Source organism: Chroicocephalus ridibundus, chromosome 5 (genome assembly GCF_963924245.1).
Source record: "Chroicocephalus ridibundus chromosome 5, bChrRid1.1, whole genome shotgun sequence".
In the NCBI taxonomy this organism is placed as follows: Eukaryota; Metazoa; Chordata; class Aves; order Charadriiformes; family Laridae; genus Chroicocephalus; species Chroicocephalus ridibundus.
Window position 1 is genome coordinate 20,774,859 of NC_086288.1, and position 15,420 is coordinate 20,790,278.

Consider the following 15,420-nt stretch of genomic DNA (forward strand, 5'->3'; position numbering starts at 1 on the left):
AACCATTGCCTGCCACTGCATAGATAATTTAGTCTTCCCTAATCCCATCTGAAGTAAATGAGATTTGCAATGGTCCTTGACAAATACAGAGCTGGAGATTGGCACAGGTGGGCAATACGTAGAAAAGCTAACTCATCCAATGCAAGCTGCATTAGAGATGAGTGCCATGGTGACACTTGTATTTTTAGACTTGATAAAATTGTCTGGAGAAAATAAGAATTGGGGGGGAGCGACAGGCATAGTGCATGCAAACTAAATATCAGTATAAAAACTGGCTTAAGAGTAAAGAATTCTCTTAGTTTGGCTGTGCTTTAGCTGTGTAGTGTTATAGAAATGGAATGAAGGGCTTCTGTTTGAGAATTATTAGTGAGAGAAGCAACATGAGGAAGAAGTAAAAAAAAAAAAAATAATCAAAATTAACAGTGAGTGGGGGTGAAAAGACTCCTTAGGGTTACATGTTGAATTTACTGTAGATAAGTAGTTCTAAGTATCTTTTAAAAGCAAATGTTTTCAAAAATTGGGAGTTTCCTTAAAACATAAAGGATTTTTAGAATAAAAAGTAGAAAACCAACCTTGGAAGGACTGCGGCTACACAGAATAAAGTACTCAAACATTGCACTCTGCAGAAATGCAATCAGAAGACTGGTTCTCTATGGGAATCTGGAAACTAGATTTGAAAATACTGACATTTTTATACTTTGGCTGAATCGGTAGTGTAAGGTGAGATTTTTTTTTTTCCCCACAGATCTCCTTTAGAATTTCCATTTATGATGAAACAGTCATGGGACTGATTATAAAGCTGTTATTCAGAAAATCCATCCTGACAATGGACAATAGCGTCAGCTTCCTTTAAAAAAAAAAAAACAGAAGCAGTGCTATCTTTCTGCAGGGGCCTTTTGGTGCTGGAAACCAGCAATGCCTTGAAATTTCTAACGTGTCTATGTGCTGCTGTTGCATGGTCGGACCCATGTGAGTTGTGATTAAATACAGCACCCTTGTTCGCAGGAAGAACTCTTTGTACTGATGGAGAACTGTACTTTCATGAGAAGGAGAAATGTATATGTACAGGGTCTTGTATCCTGCACAGAGATTTAAACTGCTTCTTTGTTTTGCCAAGCAGCTAACAGTGGTGTCAGTGGCCTCCCAGCCTCCCAACTCCCCCCAGAAGACGGTGGGCGTCCCACTGAATGTAGCGTTAGGACAGCAGATCCTCACAGTGCAGCAGTCAGCACCCTCCTCCCCTGGGAAGGCTATAGTCAACCACACAACCGCCCAGGTACAGACTGACTTTCCTTTGTCTTCTAGTGTGTCTCTGTCTCATCACTTGCGGAAAACTGGAGTGTTGAACCGCAAATGGGCAGTGGTCAGTCCCAAGGTGTTGTTATAAAGGTGTCTGCTTAAGAATTGGCAAAAGCATTGCCCTGAGGAGCATGCACTTCTCCAATCGAGGAGTGCAAACCATTGCAAGCCCATAAAAGGGCATGCTGTTAGAAAGCAGCTTTCCAACTTGCAAAGCCCCACTTGGTGCAAGTTCTTGTCTCTGCATACTGAATCTCCCAAGTCATCTGAAAGGCTGCTTATGACACAAGGAAGAGTTCTTTGTGTGGTTCTATCTTTTCTACCACTGTTTCTAGGCCACTGACTAGGGCTGCAGGTGTTCCTAAGGTTTGCAACAATGGAATTCATATTCTTGTGGTAGAGGTCTGCATAAGCAAGACACCATGGTCAGAGACCTGCAGAATTAGAAATCATTGATTTCCTGTGTCTCATTTCTAGAAAAATAGCAGGGGGTTCCGTAATAGCTTTGATAAATTGATTTGCATTAATGAATGACAGGACAAAACTGATCTGTCTTACAAAATACAGTTCTTACTTTTTTTCTCTTTTGTAATCTTAAGTGAATCTTTTTCTATCTTAATGTCTGTATTCCTGTTTTGGCAAACGTGAAGGGATGCGTGTGAGTGTAAATAGCCAGAGTGCATATAGCAGGGAGTGGACACAGCTGCATGTACAGCATGAGACCAGAGACTCGGACATATTTGCCAGTCTCGTCTTACTGATACAGGTGATAATTGGAAAGCTGATATGGATATATGGACACCAGCGTGATTTGATTTGATCCCCCCCACACCCCCCTGAGTAAAACTGGCAAAGTTGTCTTCTTAGTTGTCTTCCTGAGACAGTCGTTAAAAGGTTAAATCACTCGAATGCAATCATACTAAGTGACAAAATGGAGATGGCTGTGTGGTGTACATACTAAGTTCTGATCCAAAGCTATCTAACTCAATACAGGGGTTTCACCTGTCTTCACTGGGCTCAAGAACATGTCCTTAGAGGAACTGTCACTTGAATCTTACAATTTTCCCAGTTGTTCTTGGATGGCAGCCACTAATTTGTGTGCTAGAAGGATCTTTGCTCATGCTGGTCTCCCTGTGACAACACTTAGGCTGTGTCTGTGCTTGCAGATAGAGCTTATTTTGAATTGCTCTGGGTTGCTGAGGTCTCAGTATATTAAAAAAAAATAATCCCAAGAAAACACCTTCTTTTAAAAGACTGGGCTTATATTTCCACTTAAATAAGTGCAAATTGAGATTTCATTTGTGTAGTTGCTGAAAGCTGGGGAGTTGGGAAAATGTTCTAATAAGAAGTCACATCATGCTATCAACCAAATTTAATATTAAAACTTAATGCCAAGAACAATGATACGTTTAATGTCAATGTTAAAAGATACTGAGAATAAAAAGCTGAGCTCAGAAAGAAGATAGATGGAAGGAGAAAAAGGACGAATAAACCAAGGTTCGAGGTTGTCAGCAAGGCTGGAAGAAGAGGCCATTATCAAACTGGTAGACTTACGAATGTGTATAAATAAAATAAACACTTGCTTGTTATCAGTTTGTAGCTTGAAAGAAATTGGAAAGATGAAGTCTTGCAAATTCAAGATGTACTGTTATTCCAGCTGTGAGGTAACACAGGTCTGCCAAACTCCCTCTCTTTCCCCCTTTTCCTTTTTTTCTTAATACGTTTGGTTTGCTACTGTTCATTGCTCTTGCTTCTTTCATTTCTCAGCTTGTGCCCTCTTATGTCTTCAGCTATCAGTTTATGGATTCTGTTCCATTTCCTTCTCAAGGGCTGCACAGTAATTTCTGTGTATTAGTTGCAAACTGTCTTAATAGGACATATCAGTACATGCAGAGATAAATCCTACCCCAGTCCAGCACAAACAGTTCTGCAAGTTCTTACCATGTGTTTTTATTAGCAGGAATACTTTTAGGTTTGTTCATTGCTTGATTTTGAATACAAACTGAGCAATGTTCTCTGTAGTCACCTGAGGTAGTTTTTGGCAAATGTTGTATCTGGGGAAGTGGGCCGAGTCACTCTGCTCATGTAAGTGTTAGTTTGCTCTGGTGTTTGGTGTTGAGCATTGAAAATGGAACTGAGTTTGCTCTGAGCTGTTGAGAGGCATTTAATCTCTTTGCATCTGTTTTACTTTTGAAAGAGAAAATGGGGATAACTGACATGCTTCTCAAGGATACAAATGGATTGAAGAGTTGCTCGCTAACAAATTGAGGAATAAACACGCTGATGTTCTTTCTGCCTTTGTACAAATAACTTTGTGCTGTCTGTGTTGGCTTAACAGGCTGTGAAATCAGCAGTGCAGACCATTACTGTAGGAGGAGTGGGTACATCTCAGTTCAAGACAATTATTCCCTTGGCAACTGCACCCAATGTTCAGCAGATTCAGGTACCTGGAAGCAAGTTCCATTATGTCAGACTCGTTACTGCCACAACAGCCAATAGTTCAACCCAATCAGCCAGTCAAAATCACAGTACGAATACACAGCCTCTTCAACAGGGTAAGTTTTTCTTGTTTTTTTTTCTTGTTTTTTTTTTTTTTTTGTAAGGATTAAAATGAGTACATAATAGAGATGCCAGATATACTTGGTTTTGTGGTAGAATCCTATAAATTCCATATTGTGTTGTTACTTCTGGTTTGTATGTGGAAATGCTCCTCTGTGTAAGATTGCTCTGTAATTGAGCCTGAATCTTTGGAGCATTTTATGTTGCTTTTCCCTAGTTTACCAGCTTTGTGGGTGACTCACGGCAAGTACCAGATCCTCTGTATAAAAAGTGTGAACCCAGGACAGCCCACAAACATATTGCCAGAATTCCTGCAATATGAAGATCCTTCCATGTAAAATGCTTTAGAAGCACCAGATGTTTCTGCTGGTTTCTGTCTGCGCTTTCTGGAGCTGTGATGGAATAAAAGATTTCAAACCAAGCTGTTGTTTTTGTATTCTCCTCTTGCCAGGGGAGATCCAGTGTCCAGAGGAGCTCTGCATCCAAGCTGGTTTTTAAGCCATTGCTGTGAAGTGTGTACACACACTCTTGTGCCAAATACCTGTTTGCAGGGGTGCTCTTTAGACATAAGTGTGTTAAGTGCTATGAGTTTCGTCAGTTAATCTCAGTGCATAGTTATGCTGTTAAGTACCTTTGTGTTATGCACATGTGAAAGTTTGGAGGACTGAACTGTGGACTCTGAGTGAATAATGTGTGTTAACATGATGTTGTTTCTTGATACTAGCAAAGCCAGTAGTGGTGAACGCGACCCCAGTGCGGATGTCTGTTCCCATAGTGCCAGCACAGACTGTGAAACAGGTGAGATAAATGTAAAAGGCATATTCCTGACTTATTTTGGCTGGATGGGGAAAAAAAGTCTGGTTTTAGCAGTTTAATAAAATTTTGAATCAAAAAAAACAATGATTTCATAAAGACCTCTTTTTTTTTTCTCCAGGTAGTGCCCAAACCAATCAACCCAACTTCCCAGATAGTTACTACTAGTCAGCCCCAACAAAGACTTATTATGCCAGCCACTCCACTGCCACAGATACAGCCCAACCTCACCAACCTCCCACCGGGTACTGTACTGGCACCAGCACCTGGCACAGGAAATGTCGGGTATGCAGTCCTTCCAGCTCAGTATGTCACACAGGTACGGTGTTAACCCAGAGATAAATAAAGAAGTAGTGCTGTTGTGGAGCATACTGCCTTCCTCTTAAAGATTCTTGCTCCCCAAACTGTCACCTTACACTAAAGGGACAGACAGTTTCTTTTAGGGAACCTTGACAGAATGATGATGGCGCTAAATCAGAATTACAATTAAAGTTTTATTTTCTTAACAGGATTTTTTTTATTAGTATAGCATAGAATTTATAATCGGAATAGCACAGGATTTCTATATGCAGAATCAGCGTAGTATGGTTTTTATAAGTAATGTAGTACAGAATTTATAATATACCTTAACTTATAATTTCTAATCCCTTAGATCTTAACTTAGAATTTCTGATCACCTAAACCATCTGCACATCAGGTCAGATCTTAATACGTGGTTTGCTTTATCAATATAACAATCATAATCTGGACTTGAAAATCATAAAAAAGAATACAAGTCACTCAATCCTCAGAGGAAGCAGATGTCAGTGGAGGTGTCCTTGGCTACCAGGGTGTTACGGGTCTCAATGTCCAGCAGCAGTTCTGATCCAAATTCCTCATTTAAGGCTTGTAACTTCTTGATTACGGTGCTATGTGTGCCGTTATGCTTCCCTTGTTCTGTGACAGGGTCATCACCACTACCTGGTTGTCTGGGTGCCCGAGACACTCACGGCCAGTAAGGAAGTGAGTAATTGGCCTGGTGCCCAGGAATCTTGAGGCTGGTAGTGAGGGGAAGAAGAAATCTGTTTGGTTTGTCTACTTGGTTCACAGGACCTTCAGGGCCTGATAATGAGGGGAAAAGGAATGAATATGTGACCTTCTTGGTTACAGAGAATGGCTGCTTGCATTATAAAGTGGTGTTATGTTAACCACATCACCAGGTGTCAGGAACAGGGGGTACCGCTCACACCAGCCTAGGTCTAGGGATTAGTTTTTTGTTCTTTATCAAGATCTGACCAATATTCAGAATGAAAAGGAGAATAAATGAAACCTTCTGCTGAAGGCTGACCATCCAGTCTGTACAAACAAGGACTCTGTCAGCTTATGGCATTACTGCTGCTAACCTCACTGCTGATTCCCTTCTGATTTGTCACAGTTGCAGTTTGGCTCTGAAGACTCTTTACTGTGTCCTTCCAGTCCACTTCCACAAATCTTACCTTAAACTAAAGAATACTATTTGTTGGACCTCCTCTCAGAGGTTGTGTTCCACACACAATCTGTACCCTCTTGCCTGGCCTAGGTCCACATCTTGTTTAGTGCCAATCTGTCTTCAGAAGCTGTCCCAGCAGGAGAAAATGGCTGTGTGTAGGTAATAGAAAAGAAGGTAGCCCAAAACAGTGTTGTTTGGCAGGTTCTTAAGAGGTTTTGTTTTTTTAATGTGAAAACCAAACTGTGGGTCCAGATATGCAGAAAAGTTGGAATGTAAATCATTTTACTTGCTTTTATTTAATTCCGTAATAAGTGGCTTGTGTATGAAGGAAGCTACTAATTTGTGCAGGAAGCAATCCTGCTGTATTGGGGCAGAGTTGCTTCAGAAAAGAAGGGGGAAAATGAGCATGACTTTAGGAGCTGGAACTGTTTGTGGTCTGAACGTTTCTGTGTTGTCTGTAGACACTGTAATAGCGAACAAAAATATCATCTAAAATAATGTTTTTATGCTAAGTTTATGCTTCCTGGTCCAAGTTCTACAAATGTTTAAAGCTGTGCTTGCAAGCATATTGTTTTTATAACGACGTCTGGACAGCTAATTAAAAGATTAGCTACACATACTCTTGTATATACTGCAATTTCTTTTATGTTACACATTAACCTTTTTGTTTTGTTAGCTACAACAGTCATCATATGTATCTATAGCAAGCAACACTGGCTTTACAGGGACATCTAGCATCCAGTCCCAAGCACGGCTACCATTCAATGGGTGAGTGTTTTGGAGGGTGAAAAAAAACCAACCAAAACCACAAAGGAAACCCCTGCAGTATAGGCTGCTGAGTGGGGGAGCTGAGGTGTTGAAGTTTGGTTTAAGGGATTTTCCAAGAAAATCAAGTATACTAGGGTGTAGTAATTACCTCTGACTAAAGGACATGGGTCTGTCTGACAGTTGAGCCAATCTCGTGATCAAAGGTGTGTTTTCCTTTCTGTTTTTTGAACTTGTGTAGCAGGAAGTTGACCTGAAAGCTCCCTGTTGCTCATTCTTCATTTTGCATCAGCACCTGGGAGCTACAGGCCTGAAATATTTCTCAATGTTGCTGGAAAGAGGTGCTGGAGGATAGGAGGCTTTGTTTTTTTTCAGTCTTGTATTTTTCCTTTAAGAGTGAAAATAACAGCTAAGGTATTATTTTTCGTTTTCCCAATCCAGCAGGCTTAGCTGTTCTGCACAGTCCTTTTGTGCTGTCGTTTGCTGGAAATTGTAAATGCCAAGGTGCTTTTTGTTGCTGCAACCTCAACTGATACAAACTAATCCCAAATCCAGATGCAGCTATTCAAACAAATGGGTTTGATTTAATCTCCCTGGTATTACGTGCAGAAATTGCTGGATAGGGATGGAACGAATCTCATCGAAAGCGATTAGTGACACAAAATCCGAGTTTTAAGAGCATCTAAAGACTCTGTCTGATATAAAATTTATCTATAAACTGAATACCATGTTTTGGCTTGCTTTCCCATTATTCCAGAGCCCTTTTGGTTTTTGGGGTTTTTTTGTGGGTTTTTTTTTTTTAAATTCCAACTAGAACAAAAGGAAAGGCACAATCATGGTGTGCAAACATTGGTTGGATCTAGTCCCCCTGCATGCAGAGACGTTCTGGGGAAACTTTCCCTGATACCAGTTTCCAGTTATGATGCTTCCTCCAGCTTTAAGCCTCATTTCTACTGTAGGCATGCAGCCAGATTTGCAGAAAATAACCCAGGTCTTTCTCTGTTGGAAAGGCGCTATATATAATAGTTTCTTAAATGAAGTCAGCCAAAAACCTAATGCAAGGGGAATATAGAGATTTTTTCCAAAGTTTTTATTATGAGCTATTTACTTGAATTTAAAACAGTGTGCTTGTATATAAATGCATTTTTCCCCCCCACAGAATAATTCCTTCTGAATCTGCAAACCGCCCCAGGAAGCCTTGTAATTGTACTAAATCTCTGTGTTTGAAATTGTAAGTACAGCTTGGTTTGGGTTTTTTGGTTGGTTGGTTTTTTCTAAGTCTTATTTTTGACATCATAAATTTATGCCAAGTATTAGAATATCATGTTTTTAAGTACGTCAGAAATGTTATGTCTAGATGCTAATTTAAAGTTGCTGTTGATATTGGTGGAGATGTTGCAATGCCTGTGTAACTTTGCAACTCTTGTGAGGTATATGGACCCTAACATTTTATACATTTCTAACTTTGCAGCCTTGTTGTGTGGTGGAGCCAATTCCACTCAGCAGCTGTAGTTGTGTTGTTGTTGCTATGAGTGAAATGAGATGCCATGGTATCAGCAGTGGGCATCTACTGTACTTTGGGGAAGTGCATCAGTAATACCATGCTGTATAAAGTACTTAAGAAAAGATATACAGACCAATTTTTCTGCAGTGACTGAATAGACAAGTGATTCTTCACTGATAGGTGGGAGTCTTACTCATCCTCATGAGATATTTTGCTATTCCATTCAGTGTCTTTGTAAGAATTTGACATAAAAGCATTTTAAGCTGAGGAGATTCTACGTTTCTTTAACTTGAGGCAAAGTCGGTTTACCGATTTTTTTTTTTTTTTTTTTTTTTTAATTAATTTTTTTTTGGAGGGGGGAGGGAGGATCGTAACAGGAGGAGATACTGAAATTAATCTGTGGTTCTCTGAACCCTAGACAATTTCCAAAAGGAGGAAATTGCTGGTGTGCTACTCAAAGGCAAAGTGATGCAACAGTATCTGAACCCAAGTGAAGTGTATTTAAACTTCTTGGCTTGGGTTTCTTTTTGTGTAATGCACTCCACCTCTATGTGGGGAGGTGTGCTCTGGGCTTCCTGCCTCAAAATTGTCTGTTGCACAGAAGACATGGTAAATGGGGAGATGCGTAGCTGTTTTTTCAGATGTTTTGCAATATACATGACTGACTTCCTAGTGCCAAATGTATGTTAGATGCTTAGGGTTTTCCACTTATTTTAGTCTTTGGTGCCTAAAAGCTCTAGAAATCCCAGGAGAATAATGGCATCGCTAGTGATGCTTTGCACCTTCAGAATGCTGTTTGGAAACAATTTTTTCCTGTAAACTTCTGTAATTATATCTTTAAGTTGCTAGGCATTGGTGCAGAGCAAATGGCTAATTCACTCTGGCAAAGGTGCTTTCTCGCTAGTAGAACTTTTTCCCATCTGGAAGAGGAGTTGCTTTTTGAATGAAATGTTGAAATGAATATTGAAGGTAGGCACATAGCCTACTCTACAAAGAAGAGACCTTGAAGAAGTTATTTGCTCACTGATGCTCTGGGTTGATGCTGGTGCTCTTTGTTTTAGAAACTAGAACTGTTCCACTACTGAATTCTAAACAGGACAGAAAGGAGAGCTATTGCAGGTTCTAAAAGCTTTTGATGGAGTTTGTCCCTGGGACCATTCAGGATGCTAAAAAGTACCAAAATGCAATTCAATCAGATAAAGGGTTGTAGTGGACTCCAGTGCAGCCATAATCTAGTTCTTGTAGTGTTACCCTGGGCAAGCCGCAGGAAGCCAGTTTTGCAAGGGGTTTAGGCTCCTCAAAATGAACATACACTCCTAGTGGGATTTGAAAAGCAACTGAAGAGGACCAGCAGTTTCCATCAGCTATAGCTGGAGGTGGTACTGGAAGCATTGAAACATGACAGAGTTTGTCGTGGCCCAAAGCTGTGTTTGAGCTGGGGATGAATGTGGTGCTTCCATGTATCAGACCTGTGGGGTGGCGAGATTTTGTTTCTGTTGGGAGGTAGCAGAGATACATAAGAGGCATGGCAATGTGATTGGCTTTTCCTGTCTATGTTTTGCTGCTTTTTATTCGCGTACTTGTCCCTTTAAAGAAAAGTCTCTGATAACCATAGCTTTACCCTCATTCATATCCTTTCCCTGGTTACCTGTGCTTCAAAGCCTATGAGGTGTTATTCCTTTTCTATTCTTCTATCCCTGCTTTGGTGAACTCTGCCTCAATTCACAGCTGCAAACAGCTTATGGTCAAAACTAACAAAAAAAGGCTTGTTGCTGTATTAGTCAGTTTGCCTGTTGATTGGTACTCCAATTGCTTGCCTCTTGTTTCAGCTATATGAGAGCTCCTGAAGGCTAACTTGAACTGGCTGGGTCAGGAACTGGCTATGAGGTGGCTGCAGCAGCTTGGCCCTCAATACATGGCTCAGCCACCCAGGAGTCACTCCATGAAAAAAGTCTAATTAGCTTCTCTTGCTGCTCTGGGGACCTGTGCTGTGCAAACATCACCTCAGACAGACACTCTTGAGCTATACCCGCGTCTTTAGACAGCATCTAGACCTGTGCTAGAGAATTTAGGCCTTGCAATGAGATTGATACCACTAGTACACATGGACTTGAGCACAGGGTGACCCTTACCCTTATTGGTGCCTGCGCTTATCGCCAGACTAGGAACTTCTGCTACTGCCATCAGTGCTAAAGCCAATGTAACGGTCGTGTTTACAAATGCCTTCTGCATCTTCTGTTTCAGGTATTGTGATTGTTTTGCAAACGGTGAATTCTGCAATAACTGCAACTGTACAAATTGTTATAACAACCTGGACCACGAAAATGATAGGCAAAAAGCAATAAAGGTGAGGGGCTTCTTCCCCTGCCCCCGGGATAAAAGCCATTTAGTTTGTGTCTTCTGAAGCTATGGCGCAGGGCAGAGTGGGTGCATAATGCCCTGATCTCCCCCCACATCTGCAAGGCTTAAGTTCTTTTATTGCACCTCTAAATCCTGCTCCCTGCATGTAGTGACTGACCCTTTGGGTCTGCATTGACAGGCCTGCCTTGACAGAAACCCTGAAGCATTCAAGCCCAAAATAGGGAAAGGAAAGGAAGGAGAATCAGATCGGAGACACAGCAAAGGGTGTAACTGTAAACGCTCGGGATGTCTCAAAAACTACTGCGAATGCTATGAGGTATGAAGCATTATGTCATCTTAAAGATAATGGCTTTTTCCCTTTAGTGCTGCAACTTCTTTGATTTGCTTTGTCTCTTTGTATTTTTATAATGTTTTATCTTCCTTTCTATTGATATAAAATTATCTCTTCTTCCAGCAGTTTGCATGTAGAAAGCCACATATGTGGCAAAATTGATCACTTTGGTTGTCAGTTGTATAAGTTTAATTTTAAACCATGTAGCAACTTTGAACTCAGGCTTGGATTTGTCCTTTACTGAAGAGCAGTATTTCCTAAAGAAATCTACTGCACCAAGTCCCTGGGGGAGTTGAAGCAGCGTCGCACACGTGCTCTGGGATAGCACATGTCTGTGGAAGACAGAAGGAAAGGTTGTTCTGTCAGCTAACTGATCAGTCTGCGGATGCAGAGACAGTGGCAGACTGACCTCTCTTATAGCTTGACCACCTAAATTCCACCAGAAACAGTAGGTTGGTGAGGAAGGGGATGAGTGGGAAACCATTGATTTGCATGTAATTCAAGTATACATTCTGGGAAGGCATCTCAGTTTGAGGTGAGAATTTAGAAAGAATACTACTTGGGGGTTTCTTCTAGTGGCTAATTGATAAGAGATTAAAATGAAATCTCCTTTCTGTTGTGGCTTGACATAAAGGGAGTCAAGGTTGCAAGAGGTTTCTCATGTTTTGTTTGTTTCTTTCAGGCAAAAATCATGTGTTCTTCCATATGCAAATGCATTGGCTGTAAAAATTTTGAAGAAAGCCCTGAGCGAAAGACATTGATGCATTTAGCAGATGCTGCAGAAGTTAGAGTCCAGCAGCAGACTGCCGCAAAGACCAAGTTATCTTCACAGATCTCAGATCTGTTGACAAGGCCAACACCAGCACTCAGCAGCGGTGGTGGGAAGTAAGTTAATGCAGCACCCTGTTTCAGTTGCTTCTAACGTGTTTTTTCTGATGTATGTGACAGGTATGTCCCTATCACCTTTGAATATTATCTGTGTAAGCTGTAGAAGCGGGAGCTCTCAGGTGAATGGAGCTTTTTGTTCACAAAACCGTGCTTTCTGGGGAACCTAGGGTATGCCAAGGTTAGCTGCGTTCAAGCACGTAACCAAGTGTCGTCTTCTCATGGTTGCCCATGTGCTCACAGAAAGTATGGAGTACAAGTGTCTCATTTACTGAGAGGATGTAGTCCTTGAGCTGCCCTTAGAGTAAAAGCTGGAGAATTGTTCTATGTAGGTGGGCATTTCAAAGTCTATGTCGAAATATAAATCAATGGAGGCAGGCACCAAAGCACAATGGCCCACCAGTTCATTTGACTAACTGTGGCTTATCCACTCCCCGTTGGTTGTCTAAAGGCTCTTGGAAGCAGTGGGACAGATGAAATCTCATTGGTCCTTGTACTAAAAAGTTGCCCTACCCTGGAGTTAGGTGCCTTGTGTGTTTTCGCTGAGACTAAGTCAATCTTTCTTTGTTTCAGGCTGCCCTTTACGTTTGTAACCAAGGAGGTAGCTGATGCAACCTGCGAATGCCTTCTCGCACAGGCAGAGCAAGCAGAGAAGATGGGCAAGTCAAAAGCTGCAGCAGAGCGCATGATCCTGGAGGAGTTTGGACGGTGTTTGATGAGAGTTATTAACTCTGCAGGGAAGTCCAAAAGTGACCCTTGTGCCATGAACTGCTGACTCGTGCACATGAGCCACAACAAAGCGGACTGAACAGAACACTTAAGGCACAGGGACACTTTGGTTTGGCATAGAGGATTTAATAATATTTGTTAATTTGGTGCTTGTTGTAAATTGATCTGTTAAAGATTGAAAGAAGAAAATCTTTTATAACAAGATGTAGAGCCTTTTAAATCTTAGCTAAATCCTCTTCTACTTCAGACAATGCCTAAAGGTCAATTCTTCTTCCCCATGTACAGCTTTTACCTTAGGTTTCTTAAAAATTAGATGTGTTCTCCCCTTTCCTCCAGAATAATTGCCTGAAGGGCATATATAAATTATTATGATATATGTTATTTACAGTGTATGGAGTTGCATCACGTTGTGCATACAGCAAAGCACAGGTGATGTCAACAGCCAGGTGACACTTTTTGCGACAGGCCCATAATAAGGAGGTATCAGTGATGCAAGATAGTTCTGAAAAAAGTGTGTAAAAATTAGCATCTAAATGGAAGGTAGTACTTGTATGTAGGACCTGACACAGCATGTTCCTTTAGCGCATGGAGCACTCTGAAAGAGACAGGCAATAATACAGAGGGATTTCTTGCAGATTTAGCATTGGGCAAGTGGTGGAGAATCTCACTGGAGCAGGGCTCAAGGAGTTTAGTGGCGAATGGTATTAATGGGGAGTTTTTTGATAGGAATGTGGCTGAGAGCTCAGATGTTTCTTAAGCTGGAACTTGAAGGCTAAGACAGTGGTCTGTTCTCAGAAGTGAGGAAGAGCAGCCACACCGCAATGTCAGACTGTCTGCCCGGTGTGCAGTGTTACCGAAGTGTACAGTGTTACCTAAGTGTGCAGCAGATGGATGCTGTTGCTTAGGTGAAGCTTAGTTTTTCAGAGGTCTGCAGCAGCCTAATCCCTCACTGGAGGTAGGGCTGTGCAGTCCATTGTGTTTTCTAGGATCAAGCTGTAACCCTGGAAAAGTTTTTAAGTCTGAGAAGCTGAGGTCACGTGAGACAGTGGAATCACAGTTGTCTTAATGAGAACTCGGGACAATCTGCATCTGAATCGACTTGCAAACGCAGGTAGGGATCATGTTCAGCCTGGTTGTGGGTCTTCAGGATGTTGCTTCCCTGTATGTTGACAATTTACTTGGTGCAAGTTTTTTTTAGTGTTGGTTAGAGTGACTGTGAGAACTGTGATCAGAGAGGATGCTAGCACAGAATCAGGATTGCTACCAAAACACATGCACAGATCCTTTTGCACAAAGCGGGAAGGCAGGGGGAATCAGCTATAGCTGTGTACAGGCTAGGACAGGGGACTTTTTCAGTATTTGTTACAGGCAATCTCAGATCACATTTTTGATAGTGAAACACGTTTGCAAAATTAAGCTGGTAGGTTACTTACCTACCACGAACGTCAAAACCATGTTTAATCATAGGCATTTTTATTACCTGTCTCACTGCAGCCTGAACTAGCTAGGTTTTCCAAAAATGATTTTGTATTCCTCATGTGAAACTGTAAATACGGAGAAATGCAGCAGAGCTCTTCCTCCAGGTTTTTTAGCAGGGCCAGGCTGGGGAAAGGTAGGGACTAGGCAAACCAGCAGCAGAGCTAAGTGCCTACATGTGTGATGGCGATAGGATGGGAGGATGCTTCCACTCCTGTCTTCACCTCACAGTCCTGTGCACTGAGTGGAAGGCCCTTTCTCCTCGACCCTTCTCTGGTGTCCCCTCAAAATGCCTTGGGGGCACGAAGGGCTTGGGAGGCGGGCAGCAGCAGTGGCAGGCCAGTTGAGTGGCCATTGCAGAAAAGATGTGATCTGCCAGACACTGTCCGAAGGGCCCTGTCTGCTATTAACATCTCCCTGAGCATAAATAGCAACTACGTTTGTGCAAATCTCTGAAAAGGGAATCCACCTCTTATGTAAGTAAATGCCATTTTTTTTCATAATTAGGACTTGGATTTACTAAAAAATCAGTGCAGTAACTTTACATGTAGATAGTGCAGATATTCAGTTTACTTCTAGTGACCTAATATAGTATGTCCAGTAAGATTTGTATAAATGTAAATTAGTGTAAGTGAATAAAGTAATACCTACTTACGTTATTTTTCAAACAGATTGCAATATGCCTTCTTTTGTTTAGATTTCAATCCATGTTAATTTTGTATATATTCCGTGTCTTACTCTAAATAGCACCTTTTGTGATGTGTATTTATATACAGTGTGCAAAAACACTTGTGAAATTTAGATTACAGTTGTAATTATGTATGATGGCATTGCTTGAGAATATTTTGCTTGTAAAGACTTTCAAGGTGCAATCAAATGCTCTTAGTTCTTCTATTTTGTTTTGAACAAGCTTTCTCAAATATTAAGCTTGGATTCTTTTCTCCCCTCTCCCTGATATAGAATGTGTGAATTGGTTTTTGTACTTCCTTAGCCATTTGCATCAAACTGCTGGACAAGATTTACAGTCAAGTTCATCCAGTTACATAAAAATAATTGGGAATGGGGCAAGGGTTCATTTTCTAGTTGTGTTTACATCTAAAAGTAGAAAAATTAAATTTATATTTACTAGACCTATTCAAAGAATACACTTTTCTATATTGTACAAATAAAACAGTCAGATAAATCACAAAGAAAAATAAACATTTATACTATTCTGTAAATACGATTTAT

General features: G+C 41.0%; 1 protein-coding gene across 5 annotated transcripts in view; it reads left to right on the top strand.

Annotated features, from left to right (window-relative positions):
• Window positions 1–15,388, top strand: part of LIN54 (lin-54 DREAM MuvB core complex component) — a 42,401-nt gene extending 27,013 nt beyond the window's left edge. For 3 of the 5 annotated variants that reach the window (XM_063337287.1, XM_063337288.1, XM_063337289.1), the window contains exons 5-14: window positions 1,118–1,276; window positions 3,638–3,854; window positions 4,583–4,656; window positions 4,793–4,990; window positions 6,816–6,907; window positions 8,064–8,135; window positions 10,653–10,755; window positions 10,948–11,085; window positions 11,783–11,985; window positions 12,559–15,388. In XM_063337287.1, coding sequence (XP_063193357.1) covers window positions 1,118–1,276; window positions 3,638–3,854; window positions 4,583–4,656; window positions 4,793–4,990; window positions 6,816–6,907; window positions 8,064–8,135; window positions 10,653–10,755; window positions 10,948–11,085; window positions 11,783–11,985; window positions 12,559–12,760 — 1,458 coding nt within the window. In that variant the 3' untranslated portion in view covers window positions 12,761–15,388. The remainder of the gene's footprint in view (window positions 1–1,117; window positions 1,277–3,637; window positions 3,855–4,582; window positions 4,657–4,792; window positions 4,991–6,815; window positions 6,908–8,063; window positions 8,136–10,652; window positions 10,756–10,947; window positions 11,086–11,782; window positions 11,986–12,558) is intronic. The other 2 variants (XM_063337290.1, XM_063337291.1) reach the window with 2 other exon arrangements.
• Window positions 15,389–15,420: the final 32 nt, after the last annotated feature.